Raw genomic sequence first — 23,584 nt, 5'->3', positions numbered from 1 at the left:
GTCATTGGTGCCATCACTCATTCAATTCAATTTTATAAAACATTCTACACAACAAAATGCAGACACCTAGACAAAAGGTTCTGAAAGAACAAATGCGACAATCAAAGGTACGGCAAAACCACGTGATCAATCTGCCTCGAATTGTGTGCCCGAATCAAAAATACAAAACAGTTTGGTTTATTATCAGTTCATTGACACAGTCAGCAGTGCACCTAAAAAGTACAGAAAAAGTGAAAGAAAAACCATACAGACGGGAAAATTCAAGTTCATACAAAGTATTCTCCCTAAATTTGCACAACGATCGTTGCATCACAAAACGTCTGCTTTCTAGCCATGTCATCGGGGCAGTGTGACATAATACACAAAATACACACAGGAGTAACATCACTGGACAATGCACTTGCAGCAGCTCCACGTCAGTGGCGTTCCACTCGTTTGTTTTGGTTCTCTGCTGGGTGGCCAAATCTGTAGGAAGAGTGCTGCGAGGTGCCCGGCACTATCTCTGGTGGCAAGGGGGAATCCACTACAATCTCATTGGCACTTTACATTTAGGGACCTTCCGAGAAGGGACAATGTAAGCACACATTGAAGAGACAAACAATGCCTAGCAACATGTTGAGAATTATCTTGCAGCCTTAATTTCTGCTCTGTATATTCTTTATTTCAGCTTTCAGACATTTACTTCTTTCTTTTTCCTGTGCTGATTTCCATAGATATGTAATAACCTCCTTCGTGAGCATACACAGTGCCTAGATAACAGTATCTCAGATGGGGATGACACATAAGAAGCAGGCCGCTCAGCATCCTGGAAGGTACCACGTGCAGACAAGTTCAGATATGTCTCCATGAGGTCTATGCCACTCCCTACCACTGCTGGATCCTCTGAGTGTAAATAAAGACCACTGTGTGGGAGAGAAAATGGAAAATTCAGCAGGTGGCGAGAGATGTGTGGACTTTATGTGGGGACACTCATCACCAGTTCTATGTGCATGGGATCACAGGCAATACCCAAGATGCTCTTTGCTTGAACCACCTCAGTACTGCTGGAAAAGCCACAGAAAGAACAGGAGTTTGCAGCATCTGAGTGCTTTCTAACTTCCACCATACATTGCTATGCACCGTGAAGCACATACCCACAGATCCTACATGATTACGAGTATTATACCACAGCTATTTGTAATAGATGTATACAGAAATAATTACCTTCAGACCAGATTTGGCTACTGGGAGTAGAGTTAGCATCCGAAGTATCAGAGAAGGGAAGCAACACTGTACACTTTTCAGTTCAGTTCAATTAGTCTTTATTCGATTATAAACAATCATAAAAGACACATGTACAAAACACCATTAAAACAAATTTGTCTTAATAAAACATATAAAAACATCAAATAAAACTCATTAAAATCCATTTACATATCTAGTTCCAAATACATATAGGGGAACTTATATCATCAAAAACAGATAAGATTATACTTTGAGAATCAGTCCGAATCGGTCACCCCCTGTGACCGATTCGGAGAGCCCTGGGTGAAAAGGGGCCCGCTACAGCCCCTGAAGTACACTTTCCAGAGCTTTTTCTAATCGTAGGTTCCGTCTTGATCCGGCTGATCGACGTGTGCGTCGTACTTGGTCGCTCAGAAATCGAACCCATTGCACTGAATGAGTCGACCATGTTGTAGTCATCTGGAAAGCTTTTCTGACGGGTACAAGTCGCTCGGAGAGCGAGGCGATATTCACATTGTACTTGCTAGCATCTAGAGCGGTAAGAGTCGCTCGGAAACCACGGCTAGGAATCGGACTCGCTTGCTACAGATCCCCTTCAGAGCCCTTCCAAGCTAGATCGGAATCGGGCTCTATGAGTGACACTTTCTCGTGAGCAAAATTCAAGCACTGAATATAAGAGCAACATATAAATATCAGCAATTACACCCATTGGAACAAACGAGAAGCTCCAAGAAGAACTTAAAACTGTATTAAGCATGAGAAATGGAAGTGCACTTAACGGGAGTCAGTCCAAGCTTTCCACGTGGGACCTCTATTAGTTAATGCAATGAACCAGAGAGCTACAGAATTGAATCCTGGTTGGTGCAGTGGAGAATAGTTATGTATGTATGTTTAGTGCTAAAGTTCTCAGTCTGTAACAGAAAGAACTGTGAACATCCAAGTATGGTATTTTAAAAGCACACAGGTCCCAGCTAGGCTGGTAGCTACCTTAAAAAACCTCTCAAAAAGAATAAATGTGTGTCATCAGTAAGCAATTTTTTTTATAACTGTCCTTTAAAAGTACACACTTCAGATCTCAGCTGGCAACCCCTTTACAATACCTCTCTCAAAGAATAAATCTGTGTTGTCAAGAAGCTTCAAGTGATTTCATTAATTGAAGCCAATACCAGCTTCCAAGTACCGTTTACATTGGCAGAATGACTGGTTGTGCACATTTACATTTCTTTCAAGCAGCAGACACCCTGGCAGGAAAGCTTGTTTAGCTGTCTGTGCCTCCCTCGGTGTCACAGCACGGAAGGCTCCCCGCCTTACACTTAAGCATTTCAATTCTGAATAAACCACCATGAGACTGTTGCCTTTTCAAAAAAAGTAGGCCAACTGTTTTCTAAAAAGAAAATAGTATGAGCACGTCATGCCCCTCAAACCTCCCCCTGCCCCAATTGGACCACTGAACATAACCGCGTGCATCTGCTTTCACACGTGGCCTTTAATTAGACCTTGATCACATTCAGGACCACTACATTTTTTCTCCACACAATACATGAAACAATGTGATTGTAATTTGAGAAGTTAGTACATAGCTAAAATGTGGAAGTCATCAGGCTGGTGCCTAATAGGCAGGAAATCATGTGCGATACAATTTAATAAAACATAACAGTTGTTGACAAATGATTTCTGAAGGGCAAACCATGGTCTATTAATTTTCCTGACTGTTTGAGAAATCATAATGCTTGATTTTAAGCACTCACTGACACTGTGCCTGTGTGTCTGGTGCCTCTGTACTGAGAGTGACAGTGATAGACAGGAACAGTTCAGTGCTGGTGCGGCAGCAGGTTGGCCTCCAGAATGAACAGCCATTTGACTGTAGGTGGGGACACCATGAACAAACCTATGTTTGCACGCGGCAACCAGTGCACACATCCCCACTTTAACCCCTTGTATGCTTGTGATGGAACCGCTCCGTCACAAGCCACGGGTGAGCTGTGCTCGTGACGGAACCGTTCTGTCACAAGCACAGCTCACCCGCGTGCCGTGACGGAGCAGTTCCGTCACAAGCACGTGACCGCCGCGCGGCCGCCCTACCCCCTTAGCGCTGCGGCGGAATAGCCGCCGCAGCGAAGGGGTTAACCAGCAATAACGTGCAAGGTGAGGAAATCGATGGTTCAGACATGAGCGGACGCCTGAACCATTAAGTGTTGCATGCGCCGAATACCCCAATTGCCAGGGAATCCAGATATGTCAAATGCACGCCAGGCGCAGCTCACGCGGATTAGGCGATGCCTTCTTTTGCTTATACTTTCTTTGGAGCATATATACTGTGGATGTGATGTAGACTGTAAACGCTGTAAGAAAGTAAAGTGGTTTATTTTATTAAGGGTTAGCAGCATATGCAACTAGGAAAGTAACCTCACTCCAGGCACTTCTTTGCAGCGTCATGAGTGAGGCAAAATGCAAATTCGGTGACGCGCATGGTAGCCGCAACGACTTGTATAACTGATAATTGATTCACCCACCACCGCGTGCCACAGTATTACTGCCAAATGAGTACTACAGAGACAGAGTGGTCAGTCACACACTTTAATAGGTGGGGCTGGGAGAGTACTCATTGGACACAGTGACCCTGATGTCAATTGTAAAAGTAATGCTGTGGTGCACTGTGTTGGCTGAATCAAGCCCCCAAGCCTTCCGCGAGTAGCACGCACAATGGCAGCGCTCTGTCACTCCAGCTTAAAATCAGTCAGTAATGGTGCCTTAGCAGCGCTCCCGCTTTGACAGCTCAGGAGGCGCGATAGCGCGTGACTTTGCATTTCAGTGCAGTGATGCGAACAACCACACTGAAATGTGTTAGTCTTACACCTGATGTGTGGTATTTGGCAGGGCTGTATTAACCTCTCATTTCATACTGACTGGGAAATTCATAACTACTATTTTACGTATCCAGTTTCAATTGCTTCTGAAATTTTTATCTGAAATGATCATGCAACCATGTGATCCTACTAGTTCAGAAGGGTCGACTCGATGTTCTAATACTGGTTGCCAGCAAGTGCTCTCAATACCAATCTGAGCATAACCCAGAGAAGGCTGAACTATCTCTTTCTGCACTCAAGAATATATTTCAGAGGGTATGCTTGATAATCTGGTTCTTTAGCGGTTGGGTGCTGGGTATACATATGTCAGGTATCTGTAGCTCAATCCCATCATAATTAGGGATGGTCAAAACTCGCAGAGGTACCTAAAAACACTGCAAGACTCCATAGAGTTCCGCGAGTAGCGAAATTTTGGTACATTGTGCGGCTCGCGCTGATTTTTAGTGTCAGAAGCTTGCCTGTGCTGTAAACAGCACAAACTGCACCACGCAGCATGCCAGAAGGCTCTGCTAACTTTTGCTGCTCGTGTAGGTTTTCTACTCGAGCAGCAGCTTTCTCAATGCGACCTGCAGTGACTGACCATATTGAATAATCTCACCAGACGCCTCTAAAGCTCAATTTTCTTGCTTGTGCATTCCAACTTAATATTGGCGAGCCCCATGCAAGAAAAAAGTCTGCCACACAGCAGTTGGCAGAGTTTGTCAGTTACTCCAAGCAGAGCGCAGAGTGGGCAAAACTCTGCAAACTCCACTGGCAGAGCAGAGTCTACAACCCACCCTTAATCAAAATGGCTTCTGTTTACCTTTTCAATCAATCTGGACATGTTATAGACAAGACGTATGGAAGACAAAGTAACCATTTCTTTAACCAACCTACTCTAACAGCGATCCCTATCATTTGTTACGTTATTCAGATTTGTGGCGGGTTTTATCACGTGGGAGGGTATCCTGGTGCTGAGCAGGTGTGAGTCTAGCCAAAATTAGGGCCTAGTGGGACTACTCAGAAAGCCAGGTCTTCAGCTAATGTGGAATACAAGAAGTGTGGAGGAGGCTACCTGTGTGTTATTGCAGGTTATTCCAAGCTTTAGGAACTGGATAGAAGAAAGCTAGCCTGATAGATTTAATTTTCCAAATGTGTGGGGTGTGTACAAATAGGAGTCTGGATGAGCCAAGTTGATTGGAAGGTTTCTGAAAGCAGATGCAATGCTTGAGGTATGCTGGATTACTGTTATGTAGTGCCTTGAAAATGTGGGTGAGGAGTTTGAATTGGACTTGTTTATCTATAGAGAGCCAGTGGAGTTCCCTCACATGTGGTGAGATGCAAGTACAGTGTTGAGGTTCAAAGTAATTCTAGCTGCAGAGCTCTTTATGGTCTGCAGCCTTGTGCTGATTTTTTTATTGATCCTAGCATAGAGAATATTCCTGTAGTCATACTTGCTTGTGAGGAGGGCATGTAGGACAGTTTGCTGGGAACAGAACGGGAGCCATTTAAAAATCTTCTTCTGCATCTTCAGGTCATGGAAGTATGAGGCAGTGATTAGGATGAGATGGGTGGTCACGTTGAGTTTGCTGTTCATGGTGTTCCCAAGGTTCTTGGTGGGGGTGGAGGGTGATCCTAGCTCTGTTGGCCACTTGGTGGAGTCCCACAGTGAAGTGTTCTTCCCAAAGGTCACAATTTTAGTCTTGTTGGTGTTCAGCTTCAGACAGTTGGTCTTCTTCTAGTGGGCGATTTCACTCATGCAGGCATCAAACTTGATCTGGGTACTGGACGTCTTGTCCATGAGGGACAGAATGAGTTTCCTATTGTCAGCGAATGCGAGGACTTTGATATTGTGAGAGTGAAAGATGCTCCCTAGAGGATCATACATGCATTGAAGATAGCCAGGCTCAGGAGGATTCTTGCAGAACATCCCAGATGAGGTCACGGGCATCTGAGGTGTATGGTACCAAGCTGGCTGACTGGGTCCTTCCAGTCAGGAAGGAGCAGATCTATCAGAGTGCATGTCCTTGGAATCCAATGTTGTGTAGGTGTTAAATGAGTATAAGGTGGGGCAGTGCGTCAAACTCTGTAGAGAGGTCCAGGAGGATGAGGCCCGGCCTAGTCATACAGACGTCATTTGTGGCAGTGATGAGGCCACATTTAGTGTTGTGGTTGGGTCTGAAACCAGAGTGAGTGGTTCTGAGGAGTTAGTGGTAGTTGAGGTATTCGACGAGATGTCTGTTGATTATATTCTCTAAGAATGGTAGCAGGGAGATTGGCTAGCAGCGGGTGAGCATTGAAGGGTCTGCAGAGGGTTTCTTCTGCAATGGGAGAACAGCATTCAGAATGGCTGAGCATCGGAGCATTGGGCTGAGGGGTGGTGATGAACAGAGTGTCTGAATTAAGCAGACCACTCTTACCCAGTCCAAAGATCAGGGCTTGATCCATCACCGTTATTTATCTCACTGCACCATCCCAGCTCAGAACCTGGCTATATGCAAATCAGTCTGTCCCTGGCCCAGTGCATCATGGGAACAGGGCAGACTAAACTACCAAGCCAATTCTTCACCAGAAAGGAGATAAGCTACCGGGGACCGGTTTCTGGCATTTCAGCCGTCTTCGACCCGGCTTGCTTGAATCCTGATGGTGCAGTGAGAAAGGGCATCATGTCTGAGTATACCCTGCCACACCTATAGTGGCCAAAAACGATTCAGAAAAGGGGGTGGTGATGAACAGAGTGTCTGAATTAAGCAGACCACTCTTACCCAGTCCAAAGATCAGGGCTTGATCCATCACCGTTATTTATCTCACTGCACCATCCCAGCTAAGAACCTGGCTATATGCAAATGCGTGGAAGGGTATACTCAGATGTGAGTCCCTAGCTCAGTGCACCATCAGGATTCAAGCAAGCCGGGCCGAAGACGGCTGAAATGCCAGAAACCGGACCCCGGTAGCTTGTTTCCTTCCCAGTATAAGAATTGGCTTGGTAGTTTGGTCTGCCCTGTTCCCATGATGCACTGGGCCAGGGTCAGACTAATTTGCATATAGCCAAGTTCTGAGCTGGGATGGTGCAGTGAGCTAAAAAACGGTGAAGGATCAAGCCCTGATCTTTGGACTGGGTAAGAGTGGTCTGCTTAATTCAGACACTCTGTTCATCACCACCCCCTTTTCTGAATCATTTTTGTCCACCATAAGCGTGGAAGGGTATACTCAGATGTGAGTCCCTAGCTCATTGCACCATCAGGATTCAAGCAAGCCGGGCCGAAGACGGCTGAAATGCCAGAAACCGGTCCCCGGTAGCTTGTTTCCTTCCCACTATAAGAATTGGCTTGGTAGTTTGGTCTGCCCTGTTCCCATGATGCACTGGGCCAGGGTCAGACTAATTTGCATATAGCCAAGTTCTGAGCTGGGATGGTGCAGTGAGCTAAAAAACGGTGATGGATCAAGTCCCGATCTTTGTACTGGGTAAGAGTGGTCTGCTTAATTCAGACACTCTGTTCATCACCACCCCCTTTTCTGAATCATTTTTGCCCACCATAAGCGTGGAAGGGTATACTCAGATGTGAGTCCCTAGCTCATTGCACCATCAGGATTCAAGCAAGCCGGGCCGAAGACGGCTGAAATTCCAGAAACCGGTCCCTGGTAGCTTGTTTCCTTCCCAGTATAAGAATTGGCTTGGTAGTTTGGTCTGCCCTGTTCCCATGATGCACTGGGCCAGGGTCAGACTAATTTGCATATAGCCAAGTTCTGAGCTGGGATGGTGCAGTGAGCTAAAAAACGGTGATGGATCAAGCCCTGATCTTTGGACTGGGTAAGAGTGATCTGCTTAATTCAGACACTCTGTTCATCACCACCCCCTTTTCTGAATCATTTTTGTCCACCATAAGCGTGGAAGGGTATACTCAGATGTGAGTCCCTAGCTCATTGCACCATCAGGATTCAAGCAAGCCGGGCCGAAGACGGCTGAAATGCCAGAAACCGGTCCCCGGTAGCTTGTTTCCTTCCCAGTATAAGAATTGGCTTGGTAGTTTGGTCTGCCCTGTTCCCATGATGCACTGGGCCAGGGTCAGACTAATTTGCATATAGCCAAGTTCTGAGCTGGGATGGTGCAGTGAGCTAAAAAACGTGATGGATCAAGCCCTGATCTTTGGACTGGGTAAGAGTGGTCTGCTTAATTCAGACACTCTGTTCATCACCACCCCCTTTTCTGAATCATTTTTGTTCACCAAAAGCGTGGAAGGGTATACTCAGATGTGAGTCCCTAGCTCTTTGCACCATCAGGATTCAAGCAAGCCGGGCCGAAGACGGCTGAAATGCCAGAAACCGGTCCCCGGTAGCTTGTTTCCTTCCCAGTATAAGAATTGGCTGGGTAGTTTGGTCTGCCCTGTTCCCATGATGCACTGGGCCAGGGTCAGACTAATTTGCATATAGCCAAGTTCTGGGCTGGGATGGTGCTTTGAGCTAAAAAACGATGATGGATCAAGCCCTGATCTTTGGACTAGGTAAGAGTGGTCTGCTTAATTCAGACACTCTGTTCATCACCACCCCCTTTTCTGAATGAGTTGGAGGCAGCCAGCAGAGGGGCAAAATCCTTCATGATGGTAAAGATTTCTTTACTTCTGTTGGTGCTGACATCAAAGTGGTACTTCAGAACTACATTTTTGGTGGTCCAGATCATTTCCTGGTAACATCTTAACCACTCTTATGCTGGTGACGGAACCGCTCCGTCACCAGCCTCGGACGCGCTGTGCTGGTGACGGAGCGGTTCCGTCACGGCCCGCTAGGCACGCCTGCGCGGCAGCGATTTTGTGCCTGCGCTGAACGTTCTATTGAGCGGGCGGGGCCGCGAGGGAACCGCTCCGTAACAAACACAGCGTGCCCGAGGCTCGTGACGGAGCGGTTACGTTACGAGCATGGGAATGTTGCGCGCCCCACCCTCCCCCCTAGCGCTGCGGCGGAATTGCTGCTGCAGCGAAGGGGTTAAACATGCTCCTGTTTGCATTCCCCTGGCTCATTCTCTATTGGTGCTCAAGTTGTTAGTAGTGATGTTTCATTAGTCCGAGTTCCTCAGTGTACCAATTGGCTTGGGGTCTAGATCCTGTTGTACTGCTGTGTTTGAGGGGAGCAAGGGAGTTGGTGCAGAAGGTGATTCATTTTTTAAGATTCTTGATGGCTTTGGGAAGTCTGTGGCTGTGTTGGGGTCGATAGGTGTTGAAAAAGATGTTCCAGTCCTTGTCAGTCATGCTATTTCAGTTTTGGCAGGGTGGTCTGGAGATGATGCCTATGCATTGGACTGGGAAGGAATACTGTATTTGGTGAGAGTGGGGTTTGTTCAGGAGACTGGAGTGGGCTCGTTGACTTGGATGCTGTTGAAGATGGTGAAAATACGGTCCAGGAAGCGTCTGGTGATATGGGTAGGGCCCTTTACTGGTTGGGTGAGACCCAGGCTTCCATAGGTCTTCAATGAGTACTTTTGAGTTAGGGCTGGCATGACTTCCAAATTCAAGTTCAGGTCTCTGGGTAGAATATAATTGCTAGCATAGAGGACGAGTAGTGCAACAAAGAATGGGATGCTAAGGTTGAAGTTGGTGCATGGTCCTGGTGGTCTGTGAATTAGAGAGCAGCTTATGGCGAAGTTGGTAGTGAGCAAAAGGTGTTTTATGTAGTAGGATGATGTGCCCATGAGGTGGTGAAGCTGATGGCATTCTTCTGGATGCCACCTCCAGGATTGTGAAGCCTGTCTTTTCTGGAGATCTTTTAGCTGGGGGAAGGCTGTGGCAATGTCAGGTGTTGATCAGGGTTCAGCCAGATTTCCATGAGGAAAAGTAGGCCTGGGCACTGTGGTGCAGTCGTCCCCTGATCTGTGAGGTGTCTTTGGTAAGTGAGCAGGTGTTGAGGAGCATGCACGTGAATGTGGAGTGTTGTGTAGATGGCTGCAGGATTGTCTGAGTGTGAGAGAGTGGGGTGTTAGGAGCAGTTGTGCAGGTAAGTGTATGGATACTTGCAGGAAGTGCAGGAGAATGCTCCCTCAATGTTGTGTGGAATGGCGAGGCAGCAGAGTGCGGATCAGAGGCCAGGGTTGAGGGCCAGAGGGTCGCAGCGAGGCAGCAGTGGGAGTGTGGTAGGACTAGGCTATCTACCACTAGGGACAGTCAATTAAGGAGGCCCTGGAGGAGGGAAGGAGTGATGTAAATTCCTATGCAGATGGATGATGGGACATCCAGTGATGTAGCTTACTGTGAAGATGGAAGATGAAAATGAACCCTTTTGCTTGGCTTCTTCTTTTAAATACAGTTTTGGGTGGAAATCCTGTGCAGCTGGGTAATGGGAAATTTAATGATGTAACTTCCTGTGCAGATAGATGATGCAAATGAGTCCTGTTACTTGGCTTCTTCGTTTAAAGACAGTTTTTGACAGGACACCAGTGATGTCACTACAGGAACCATCCCTGAGGGGTGGCGGTACCCAGGGCCATCAGGGGCTCCAGGAGGGGGGCCCCCTCACTATATGATTAAAGCCCCAGGGAGGTGGAGGTCCCCGGCGCATGTGGGAGGCTCGAGCCCCCCACACAGGATTGTTTTTTATTTAAAAAACTAGCCCCAGGGGGTGGCGGTCCCCGGGGCTGGGGGGGCTGTGTGCCCGCAAATAATTAATAAAAAAAGCCCCGGGGTGGCGGTCCCTGAGGCTTGGGGGGACCTTGGAGGCCCCCCACACATTTAAAAAGATGCCCTGGAGGTGGCGGCCCCCGGGGCTGCCGGGGACCCCCGCATATATTTTTTGCAAATGCCTGCAGGACCCCGTGCTTGATTTTTTTAAAATTTTTGCCTGGATTTGAGACCCCAGCGCGAATTCGGCCTTTTTTTTTAAACGCTATTGTTGGCCATGGGTGTCCTTGTGGGATCCCCTGAGCAGGCCTAGGGGGGCATGGTATTTCTGCTCTGCCCCCTTTCCTTTTCTTTCACTTTTTTTCTTCTGTTTTCTTGTGACTCGGTTCTATCGAGTCACAAGATGGCTGCCAACACTTCCTGGTTTGGAGTGTTGGCAGCCAATTAAAATGAAGGTTGTGGTCCGGAGGGTTCATGGATCCACCGTGCCCCTAGATATCGATATTTGTTTTTTCTTATTTTCTCAGCAACTAGTGAACAGATTTACACCATTGTCTAAGCCAAGCCATACCTTTTGCCAAATTTGGTGTAATTCCATTCAGCAGTTCGAGCTGTAGCCTTGGCTAAAGTTTCCTATGGGAAATTGATTTTTTGAGTCTTATCTTTTGACATTCACGAACCAGGAAAGACTATTTTACGTATTTTTGTTTCAATTTCCACATAGAAGGATAAATATTTTATATAAGCAATTGTTTAATGCATAGTATATTTTAGTATAAAGCCCATAAATAATATTGCTCATAAGTTGCTATACGCATGTCATGGATATCAGTATCATTGACCCCATTTACCTATATTCTATAAATTCATAGTCAAAATCCTCTACTCTGTTCATGTGATACAATCGTATTGTAGAGCTTCATAAGGGGAGGATTGCAGTTAACTTTCTCTGTTCCGCCTTAGACCATGCAAAAATATGTAAAATAGTCTTTCCTGGTTTCAGCAAGTTGACCAATTCTTTTAGGATGTGTAGTACGAAAATATCAAGGAACCGTTAGACAAGTTTTCTAACTATGGGGCCCTATGCCTAAAACAAGCGTTCAGAGTCAATAATTGATTGTGCTTTATGTAGGACTCACTGATAAGTAAAAGTTTTAACATATTAGATTGAATTTAACTGTTTGTATATAATTTATTTTGCAGGGCGATTTGATATACCCCCTGGTTGTGACAGATAATTGTATGTCTTGATAAAGGTGGTTAATATAACGAGAACCCACCGAAACGCGTCGACGCCACTGCTGGTTGATATGCTGATGTTATAGCGATACAATACCGGTGTAACTACAACGGAGCCAGAATATACAAATTGTACTCAGCAATTTTATGTTGTACCTGTCCTGTCCTTTTTTCAATTGTGCAGGTCGCAATTGATTATATTGTTTTATTTGATGTTTTTAGACTAGGGATCTAGATTAGTCAGCCCTACAATTGTCTCTTTTTTTTTTCAAAGGTAAACAATTGTCTCTTTTAAGGTATATTCAAAATAAAAAGGAATTTTTAAAATTTCAAATTTTTTTGTTGTATGTACTTGTGACATTGTAAGGTTTGTTTATGTACACCTGTTCTTAGTTTTGCTTCAAGGGAATCTTTTATACTTTGGTTGGATAACCTCATTTCCCTTGATCTGTTTAACACCTTGGCTGCTAAGGGGTTTTCCCGCTGTGCGCTGGAGATGCAGGATCATGACAAGGTCAACTCGTCATAAGCACAGCGCAGGTAAAACCCATGACGAGTTGACCTTGTCATGAGCACTGAAGGGGTTAAGGGGTACTTCTCTGTTCTTACACAAAATAGTTGTCAGCCAATATATTTGTGATCCGATTTCTGAATTGCTATCCAAGGTAATAGTAGCCAGCTTCTGCTTAATTATAATCTTTTTAGCACTGCCGAGATTTCAGTAAGCTTATATATAAAAATCACCACCAACAAGGTAAACAAAGCATTAATGAATTTAAATGTTGGCAGGACTGCAGGCCCAGGTGACATTTCTCCAGAATTTTATAAGTGATGTGCAGGCACCTTGGCTCATTTTTCATTATCAGTCATTCATGTAGCACCATATCGCCCACTGCTATGGTACTGTAGTGCATTTGGGGTAAATTTACTAAGGTCCTGAGGTTTCCATTATGGGCCTTACCTGTCTGCTTATGAGTCTTCTAATGTGGTATATGTGCCCACTGCTAGGCATAGGTATTTTGTTTGATAAGCAGCTAGTGAGTGAATGTACTGCTTTCTGGCACACAACCCAGTTAATTGCATATTTGGTCGAAGTTGGGTGTGTATGTATTCTGTTGTAAAAAGGTATGAAATGTGCCCTGGAAGCAATATTCTCTGCATATTGAGACTTGATTCCTTCTTACATACAAAGTGCCAATACCAAATGTACTGGTACTTCTAAGGTGTGGAATACTGTGTCATTAAGAGTTAAGGCCTGATTACGAGTTTGGTGGTGCAGGAGCAGGGCAGCACACCCCCGCCCCACATTGCCAATCTCGACCGCTGCCAGCCCACCAGATTATGAGTTCCCTCATAGTCTGGGAACTTTGGAGTTCCCACAGTGGTACCTTTCAAAAAGACATCACAATGGGAATGTCAAAGATAGTTCCCATTCCTGCACCCATTTCCTGCCGTGTAGGAAATGGGTGTGCATGCACAGAGGGGGGCACACCATGTGTCCCCCTGCATGCATTCTGTGGGCCATGAGGCACTAGGAGGCCCTATAGCGCCCCCTTTGTTTCATCACCGCCACCCTAACAAATGCTGTATCACCACTGCAGTTAGGGTCGTAGTGAGAAAACTTGTAATATGCTTGGGGGTATCGCAGCTGCACTGCCAAGCATATTGCTGCCTCAAGACCGCAGTGCCAACGCTGGTGGATCCCTGGCAGCGTTACACTCACGGTCGAACTGCTGTGCTCTTAATACACCGGTCGGACCACTGGTGCGGCAGTATCCTACCGCCATTGTACCTCCACCATGGGTTTGGCGGTCCGATGAAACACCAAACTCGTAATCAAGCTCTTATACCCTAAGAAAAGGGGATTACAATTAGGAATTTATTTTTCCACGCTGATATGAAATGGTCTTGCCTCATTTTTGGTCAGTTGATCCCTGCATATTAGCCCTACAATGAGCAGGTGAAATGTGTAGTTAAATCCATAGGAGCCACAACTATCTTACATACTTGTAATTTCAGATTTGGACAGTAACTACTTATTCGGCAAAGGAGGGCGTTATGTACACAAGACCTACGTACAGTATCTATGCTGTTATTAGGGTAACACGCTAATTCATACTGAAATGTTGTTGATATAACATACAACAATGGTGGAGTGTGAATGGTTAGTAAATATAAGGTTTATATCTTGGCTACTGATTGGGATGCCTGAGGATTTCCTTTAAATGTCAATGTGGTCGTACCGGACAAAATACACAGTTGCACTGCATAGCTGTATCTACCTTCATGAGAACCACTTTCAATTGGATCCCTAGGTCCTACCCAATCAGATGTCTAAAATCAGCTTCCCTTTCCCTACTGAGGCTCTCTGGAGGTATATTAGCCATGCCAGGGGAGTGAATTGTTCTCCACCATCAGTGCTTTCCATATGTATTCAGTTACTATTTGCATTCTATCTTACAGACCACACCTGCACCCACCAACCTGTCTGAGGCTCCCACAAGTTGGTTAGTAGGGGTTTTCAAAACCCAAAGTAAGATAAATAAAATAAAAGTATTGTGGATAAACAATACACTTTAAATCTTTAAAGCCATTCATATAGGCACAGTACATAAACATGAGCAGTGGCTGTATAGAACGCAATGTAAATGCCTATTTGTTTGATACCTCAGAAGGCTTGAGTAGGGCATTTGTAAATCCCACCCCGACAAACACAAAAATACTTTTTTCCCAATATCAGATTACAACTTTATATGCTAGTTATTAAAAAATAGAAGCAAAGACAGTTTCATGAAGTGATTTCAGGCAGAGTGTAGAGACAAGTGACAATGTAAAGCCGTATTATAATACTTTAAAAAGAACCACTCTTAATGGCCTATTCTACTTACACACTGGCATGTGGCTTCTTTTTAGAAAAATCACAGGCAAGTCCAAGATCTGATATCCGTACATGCCCATGTTCATCCAACAAGATATTTGCAGGCTACAGAAAGAAGGAATTTAAGTAGTGCATTAATGTATGTTGGGTAATACTGTGCCATAGCTTGATAATATACAGCAGTAATATTAGTAACATTAATGCATTTGCAGAGTGGTGTTCCACAAAGTCAATGTATAGGTACAGCTGACAATCTGCACTGAGCAATAACAGGCAGATGAAATGTGATGCTTACATTTGACTGTTTGTATACGAAAATCCTTTATTGATATGTATATAGATACATATATATATGTACTTATTTTGCTGAAAAAAGCAAAGGTTAAAGTAATGTTATAGTTAGGTGTGCTAAAAACAAATGCTTTTGTTTAAAGAAAAATAAACTTTAGAATTTCACTGAAAAAAACAAAGGTTAAAGTAACGTTACAGCTAAGTAAATTTCTGAGTGACAACATTAATGTTTTGAACTGAAAAAAAGCACAGAAATCCAGCAGTTATACTTAGCAGCACTAACTATATTTTGTGCCCTCACCATGCACTACTTATGACCTTACATGTGACATCACTTTTCTGTTCTATCACATCATTTATGACCACTGATGAAATCTCAAATTACAACATTGATGACATCACTGATGACATCATCCAATAAGTGTGCTAGCTAATATCATAATTTGCATAGTGGCGGGCAAAAACTGTATTACTTGTCTACCTAACTTGTACAACATTGATCCAGCTAATGAGTGTAAGTGTTTGAACACACATCTGCTCCTAATGCATCAAAGGTCAGGGAAAGTCATCAAGAAAGCCATCAACAGCCAACTCGCCAAATTCATCGAAGAGCACAACATCCTCCACAACCTACCAAAACACTGCCACATCTCCCAGTACATGCGCACACTCCACTGGCTCCCCGTTGAGGCAAGAATCACCTTCAAGATATTCACCCATGCACACAAGGCCCTCCAAGGCACCGGCCAGCATACCTGAACAGCCGACTCAAATTCCACACACACCAAACAACACTACAATCAGCCCAGCTCTCCTATGCCATGGTCCCCTGCATCAGCCAAATCAGGAGGTCGCTCCTTCTCTTTCCTCCCAGCCAAAGCCTGAACGCCCTTCTGCTCCACCTCATACAGACAACATCGCTCCCCATCTTCACAAGAAACCTCAAAACCTGGCTCTTCGACAGACCACCTCCTTGATGGAATGGATCCTGTCCCTCCCTACCCCAAGCGCCTTGAGACCCTTATGGGTGAGTAGTTGGGCTTAACAAACTTCTGATTGGTTGATTGATTGATAGAGTTATTGAACAAGCTATACATCTTTGTATTCACGAGGAACTCTCTGTGCAGGTGGCAGTTGATTACTTTTGTTTATTAGGTTCCACACACGTTGTTTGGTACTGCATCATTTTCTATTCCAGGAGTAAGATTCTACGCATTAGGTAGTAACTTTTGTAAGCAGCCTTGAGTTATTAGACAGAATTGTGTCAGCATGACAATTTCTACATAACTTAGGAGAGTGTGTGCACAAGGCAGTAATCGATATACATGTGCTTGTTTTGGTTGAGAAGATGTAAAGTTTTTACAACAGTAGAAAGTGTGCAAGTCGTAGGATGTTTAGCACCTGAGATCTTGGTTATTTTTGAGCAAATATTGTCTTTTGCCTAGAGTGTACACTGTTCTTAGTAAATACCTTTTAATACTCGGTGTTGTGTTTCTTATAAAAGCTTCACTATTAGCAAACAGTGTGGTATAAATTAAACTCTCTCCTTAGAGTAAGCAATGTTTACAGTTACCAGTTCTCTACTGATATCAACTTCATCTCTCAATGTAGTGTAGTAAGGTTTAGGGCCTCCTTTTGCATGCATGTTATGTTAGCACGGCTTATTAGAAGTTTATCTTTTATAACAACAAGGGACCCCAATACAGTCAGCCAGGGACCTCGGGGAGCAATTTTGTGAACAACAGTGGTCCCGTGCATAAAACAATTTAGCAACCAGTAAATATAGACAAAATCAGTTCTATATTTTAGAAAGACATGTCCAGCCGGACAGGGGTCCTTCAAGTTTACTGAATAAACAGGATTACAAAAATAGAATAAAGATACCTTCCACAAAGCCCCTGTGTGGTACACAAGCCTGTGCCCAACACTGGCGGGGTGATTACCGTAGGTGAAAATAGGAAAGGGTTTAAAGGCAACAAAAGAGTTTTTCTGCTTACATATACAATGTACAGAAAATATCAATTAGCACCGTTACATCAATCTATACAATCAACCTTCTGTATAGGGTGCGTAAGCAAGTCGACGGCGTTTCGGTTCCCCTAAAGGGTCATGGGAACCTTCATCAGGACAAAAAATTAATTGCCTTTTCACTAAACCTCAATTTTGCTGAGGCAGTGCGCGATTAATCATTAACAGAGTCAATGCTCTATAGCTCTATAGGTCCGATCCAGCAGCCCCAATTTGGACGGCGGTAGCCGCGTTACAGGATCGTAACCTGTCGACGCCAGGGTAAGCCGGTATGCACGGTCAAAGCGATGTTCCCTGGCCAGGGAACATCGCTTTGACCGTGCATACCGGCTTACCCTGGCGTCGACCGGTTACGATCCTGTAACGCGGCTACCGCCGTCCAAATTGGGGCTGCTGGATCGGACCTATAGAGCATTGACTCTGTTAATGATTAATCGCGCACTGCCTCGGCAAATTGAGGTTTAGTGAAAAGGCAATTAATTTTTTGTCCTGATGATGGTTCCCATGACCCTTTAGGGGAACCGAAACGCCGTCGACTTGCTTATGCACCCTATACAGAAGGTTGATTGTATAGATTGATGTAACGGTGCTAATTGATATTTTCTGTACATTGTATATGTAAGCAGAAAAACTCTTTTGTTGCCTTTAAACCCTTTCCTATTTTCACCTACGGTAATCACCCCGCCAGTGTTGGGCACAGGCTTGTGTACCACACAGGGGCTTTGTGGAAGGTATCTTTATTCTATTTTTGTAATCCTGTTTATTCAGTAAACTTGAAGGACCCCTGTCCGGCTGGACATGTCTTTCTAAAATATAGAACTGATTTCGTCTATATTTACTGGTTGCTAAATTGTTTTATGCACGGGACCACTGTTATTAGAAGTTTAAACACCATTTTACCTTTTGCTGCTTTTTGCACACAACACTGCATAGCTGTTTTTGCAAGTTAGCTTTCACAAAGGTCTATACATGAGAAAAGGTTTGTTTTTCGACATCTCTAGACATACATCGTGCCTCCAGTTTGTACAGTGAGTGCTGAGCCATCAAGGTTATCATAACATGTGAGCCTGTCGGCATGTCTGTGTAACACATTCTAGACACAACATTTTGGCAGTTACGAACCAAGCAAGATCCTGGCGCCTTTATCATAGCACACTTGCCATAATTTCAAACACTTGGAAGATTCAGGGATGCAGAGAGCCTTGCTGATCCAGAAGTAATTTACACTTACTGAGCGGAAAGGTAATGGGGTCGCCCAAAACAAGCCCAAGAGACCTTCTTTATTTTATAACAAATAGTTCATATATAGGGATGGGTGTTATAACTAGGCGCTATATCACCTGTTTGCACTATCATTGTAATATGATTCCTCCTTTTGTATTTTATGGAGTTGTAACCATGCTGACCATATCATTTTTAATCATATGTCTGCTTATGTTGACTAAAATACTGCGCATGAGATCACGTCATTAAAATAAATATTTTATCCTCACCGTGTCTCTTTTTGGCTCCTGTTGTGGACTGGTATGAGAGTATAACAAAAGAGTGATCTCACTTCCCACCATTCCTGAGATTTTCCTAAGTCGCATGTTCTAGGTTATTTTGCTATAGGACGAAGAGCTAATGTGACACTGATTGCAAGCTGGTTGGGGTCTTCTAGGTACTGAGGTAAGTTTCTGGTACACCACAATTCACTAATTTCCTAGGTCTCATTGCACAGTTCTGTGTATAGCAGAAATCCCTGCAACAGTAGGTTTCGTGAGTTTCAGGTTTTTGATACAGATACAGGCTTTCCATAGTAGGTCATTTGATTTGGAACTCACATTTACTATTTTAGGAACTTGACTTTATCTGAACAGTTGTATACAAATTGAACACTGTACTTTTTGAGGGTTTGTTTTTTGTATATCTGAGGATGATTGTTAATGTGAACAATGGTAGCTGTAAAGTGTATGGTATAAGGTCAATGCAGCAAATAATGCATGCTTTCTACACAAAGGATTTGTATCTGTGATGGCAGTAAGAATGGATGATCTTTTCCTGAGCTATTTTGTACTTACTGTCAGGTCTCTAATGCATTAGAAATTTGTTGACCAATATGCTGGAAAATGAACCTGGGATGATGTCATCAGAGATGTTATCAGTGATGTAATAAATTAGGTAATAGAACATGTTATGAGTGATGTCATATGTGAGGTCATAAGTAGGGCATGGCGGGTGCAAGTTATAGTTAGAGTTGCTAACTTTTTTAATTAAAAATGTTAATGTTGTCACTGAGAAATTCACCTAACTATAAGGTTCCTATATTATTTTCAGTGAATTTCTAAGGTTATTTTTAAACAAAAACACATTTTTTATCACACCTAGCTATAACATTACTTTAGCCTTTGCTTTTTCAGTGAATTTGTAGGCTTTTTTAAAAGTAAAGTAGCCATTTTTTGAGTGTATCCATGGTAGAAAACTGAATAATATATCCTGTGTGCGGATATATTTCGAACGTGAATGGCTTTGTATTGTAATATATCAGCAAAATGTTCCTAAATAATTATGTCTGAGTATAAAAAAGATTAATACAAAAATATTTGTTTTGAGCTTGTCTTTCTCCTTTGATCTTGTAACTGTCATATTGAGAAATCCTCTCAGCAAGTTCAATAATTTTTAATACCATACTTTTCATAGCCTTTGTACCTGCTTATACATTGAAGTCATAATTATAATTCAGAAAGTGAGTGATCCTTTTTGCAATAGTGTCTAATATAAGTTTTCTCTATGAAGGGTTTGCATAGTAGGGTGTGTGGATGGACTGGCCTCTCCTGAGACCTCTCTCCCACATGAAAAGCATGCTTAGTAGGGTGTATGGATGGACTGTCCACTCCTCTGAGATCTCTCTCTCAGATAACAGGTGTGCATACTAGGGTGTACGGGGAGTGACTTACCTCCCCTTTAAGACCTCTCTTTGATATGATTAGTGTGCGTAGTAGTGAGTGGGTGAGACCGGCCTTTCCTTTCAGACCCTTTCTCAGATGACAGTGTGCATATTAGGGTGTAAGGAGGGGCCGGCCTCTCCATTCAGACCCTTCCCTCAGATGATGGGGGTGCATAGTAAGGTGTGGATAAGGAGTAGCCTCTCCTTTCAGACCTCTCTCTCAGATGACAGATCTTCATAATAGGGTGCGTGCAGTGAGACTGGCCTCTCCGCTGAGAACTCTTTCTTGGATGACAGGTGTGCATAGTAGGGTGTGGGAAGAGAATCAACTCTAATCATAAGCCTTCCCAAGCCGATCGGCGTAAATATTAGGCTCTGATAAAGTCCACCTCCAATAAGACTTCTTTCTATAATAACAAATGTGCATACTACAGTGTATTCAAAGATCATCTACTGCAGGGGTCTCCAAACTGGTCCTGGAGGGCCGGATCCATGCCAGATTTTTAAAATAACTACATGTATCTCAATGGGGATATCCAAAAAATCTGGCATGGATCCGGCCCTCCAGGACCGGTTTGGAGACCCCTGATCTACTGCATCCTATTTTCCACCATTCCACATGGGTCTTGCGAGATAGTAACATTTAAAAGAAAAAATAATTAACCCCCGACTCATCACAGTACTTATGTCTTACACAATAACTCTCAATAACAAGGTCCACAATATGCTTTTCTACTAGTATGTGTGCACAGAGACAAAGAACTTGGTAGAAGGTGAACTAACAGTGCTCCACATCGAGGTGGTACACAGCCAGAGCTCTCTTAAGGGAACTCCAAGGCATTGGCTGATAGGGGTCAGACAGACCTCCCACCAAGCAAATCACTCTTCATGTGGAGACCATTTCATGTCTAGTGAAAAATGGAGCCACAGTTTCTAACCAAACCACTGTCTTTCACTGATGTGTTGCCCTCAGAGCCAGCACAAACTCTCAGAAATAACACGTGCACTGAGGATAGTGCATTTGTTTGTGCAATTCAGTAAAATGTCCAAGTCTGCATACACCTAATCAGGTGTCTGACAGTGACCCCAATAGGTAATTTGAGCCCAGGTGTGGAGGAGATAAGTTTACTTCAAGTGTCTTTCTAGTGCTCAAATTCAGCTTCTACAATTGCTAAAAGAATGTCCCTAGTTTTAGCAGATTTGAACTTGTGAGGCTTTAGGAGGACTAGGTGGTGCAGACCAAGAAATCTCAATTATGCCTTTGATTTAGAACGTCTTCAAGGTAGTTAGCCATCATCCATGAAGACAGCCGATTGCCTGTTTTTTGGTCAAGTTTAATCAACAGTTTAACTTCTGTTAGAAAAGTGATGAGAACTTGATCCGACAAGCAGTACGAATCCTCCTCAGAGATGAAAAGGTTAGGTGTCTGAGAAAAATTATCTGGATTAGGCTAAAATTGCCCATGTCTTGTTAGATTAAAAAATACCTTCAAAGTAAATGCCCTTTCAGAATGTAAATACTTTTAGAAGTTGTGAACTGCATTAGGAACTGATTTAGAATTTAGCAGATGGGATAAGCTATCACAAACCTGACAAATATCCTGGCTGCCATATTACAAATGCCATAGGATTTAATGCACTTGTTGTACGGTGGACAGGATACTCAAAGTCTATATCAGAACCTCAACCCCAACCTGCCTTTCTTTTCAGACCTGAACCCGCAGGACCTCATTATGAATGACCCACTAATTCCAATGTTCCCATTAACAGGATTTACTGGGCACATGAGAATTATGTGAATTATGAGTTTAATTGAAACACTGCTGGCAAGTCGAAACACTGCTGGCAAGAGATTTCATCTGCTTCAAGAAAGCAATGCCTCTGGGTGGAAAAATTGAGAGAACTTTCGGGCATCAGCACTGTAAACCTGATGTGTACATGATACTCTCCAAACATTCATAAACCCTGCTTTTCTACCCTCCAAAATTATAGTGATAATATATAACTGTAAAAATCACTGGAAATAGCGTGGATTTTTGAGGGCCACTTGTAATAAATGTCTGAGTATTGTTTTTGTTCCGCAACCCGTTTTGAATGCACCTGAGTGCACATAGGAATCTGCAGAAATGCATGCAAGGGAAAACATTCTACAATACTGGGGTCATGAAATGGATCTCTAGGACATGTGCATATTCATGTGTCTTCACAAATTTTCAAAGTAATTTAGAAATAAAAAGCAAGAGTAAGGTAGGCTAAACACAGGGCGGCGTTGATAGTCTAGGTCTTGCTCTGGTTGCCATCTTCCTGATGGTGTGTTACAAAAATATTACAGTCCCAGTCCTGGGAGGTGATAGTCGGGGATGAGCGCACCAAGGCTCCCTGCACTCAATTCTTTACCGGCAGAGCCGATTGAGGCGCTGACGCCGGGAGTCAGAGGGCTAGCCGCCATCTTAGTGGGAGGCAGAGTAGGGGTCCAGCTGTTGGACGCCTCCCGCCCTCCCTGGATACTTAAGGAGTAATTTCCTGCTCGCACTCAGACTAATGCTTACTCTCCCCTGAGGCGGAAGCCGGGGGTTCTCTCAGCTATCCCTCATCTATCAAGTGTATTTTGCTGGTAATATTGATTTTAAGATTGTAAATATTTTAAATAGTGCATTTTTAATTACCAACTGTTCCGACCCTTGTGTGCGAGACTAGCGTTGCACCAAGGCTTCCTGCACTCGATTCTTTACCGGCGCAGCCGATTGAGGCGCTGACGCCGGGAGTCAGAGGGCTAGCCGCCATCTTAGTGGGAGGCAGGGTTGCGGTCCAGCTTTTGGACGCCTCTCGCCCTCCTCCTTTATGTATAAAAACAGAATGACTTCCCATCCGCGCAGCGGGCGGGCGCAGCGGGCCAAAGGCAAGCCCGTCTCTGCCCGTCCGCGCCTGGCCCGCGACCAGCGCCACCCCCCATGTCGGTTGCTCCAACACTAGACAGATCAGCTGGTCCAGAACTCAGCTCTTAGAGATGAGACTAGGTACGTGTTCGCCAGATATCCGTTGCTGCCCATGTAGCCTTGAAGGACATTCTTTTAAATGCCCACACTGTGACCATACCCTAACCCCGTGGATGAAACAGGCCTAGCACCATTCGAATCAGGCCAAACGTCCTAGTCACCCTGTGATGCTGAAGGCGGGTTTGTTTAATTGCCGCTCTCTTCCTCGCCACGCTAGTGAGATTTGGATGTCACTTTCCACCCATGCATGGGATATCCTGTTTCTTACAGAGACTTGGATAAAAGAAACATCTAAACCTGACATTCACCTAGCAACACCCTCAGGCTATCGATTAGTGGGACTAAATCGAGAGAGCGCAAAAACAGGTGGAGGACTAGCCGTCATCCTAAGATCACATTACAACATGACCATTAGGAAAATCACGAAAATTGGCTCACTGAAGCCATGTACTTCACCATCTTAGATTCGGCTTCAGTTATTCTGGCTGGTATTTTGGTATATAATCCCCCCAACGCACTAGCCTCTTCATTAGCGGCATTGTTACACATGAT

General features: G+C 44.1%; 1 protein-coding gene across 2 annotated transcripts in view; it reads right to left on the bottom strand.

The window, feature by feature from the left end:
- Nucleotides 1-23,584, bottom strand: part of GRK3 (G protein-coupled receptor kinase 3) — a 1,062,914-nt gene that overhangs the window by 194,221 nt on the left and 845,109 nt on the right. For both annotated transcript variants that reach the window (XM_086943135.1, XM_086943134.1), the window contains exon 12: nucleotides 14,803-14,897. In XM_086943135.1, the coding sequence (XP_086799261.1) occupies nucleotides 14,803-14,897 (95 nt within the window). The remainder of the gene's footprint in view (nucleotides 1-14,802; nucleotides 14,898-23,584) is intronic.

Source organism: Lissotriton vulgaris, chromosome 11 (assembly GCF_964263255.1).
Source record: "Lissotriton vulgaris chromosome 11, aLisVul1.2, whole genome shotgun sequence".
In the NCBI taxonomy this organism is placed as follows: Eukaryota; Metazoa; Chordata; class Amphibia; order Caudata; family Salamandridae; genus Lissotriton; species Lissotriton vulgaris.
The sequence above is the reverse complement of the archived record's forward strand: the minus strand, read 5'-3'. Positions and strand labels throughout refer to the sequence as shown.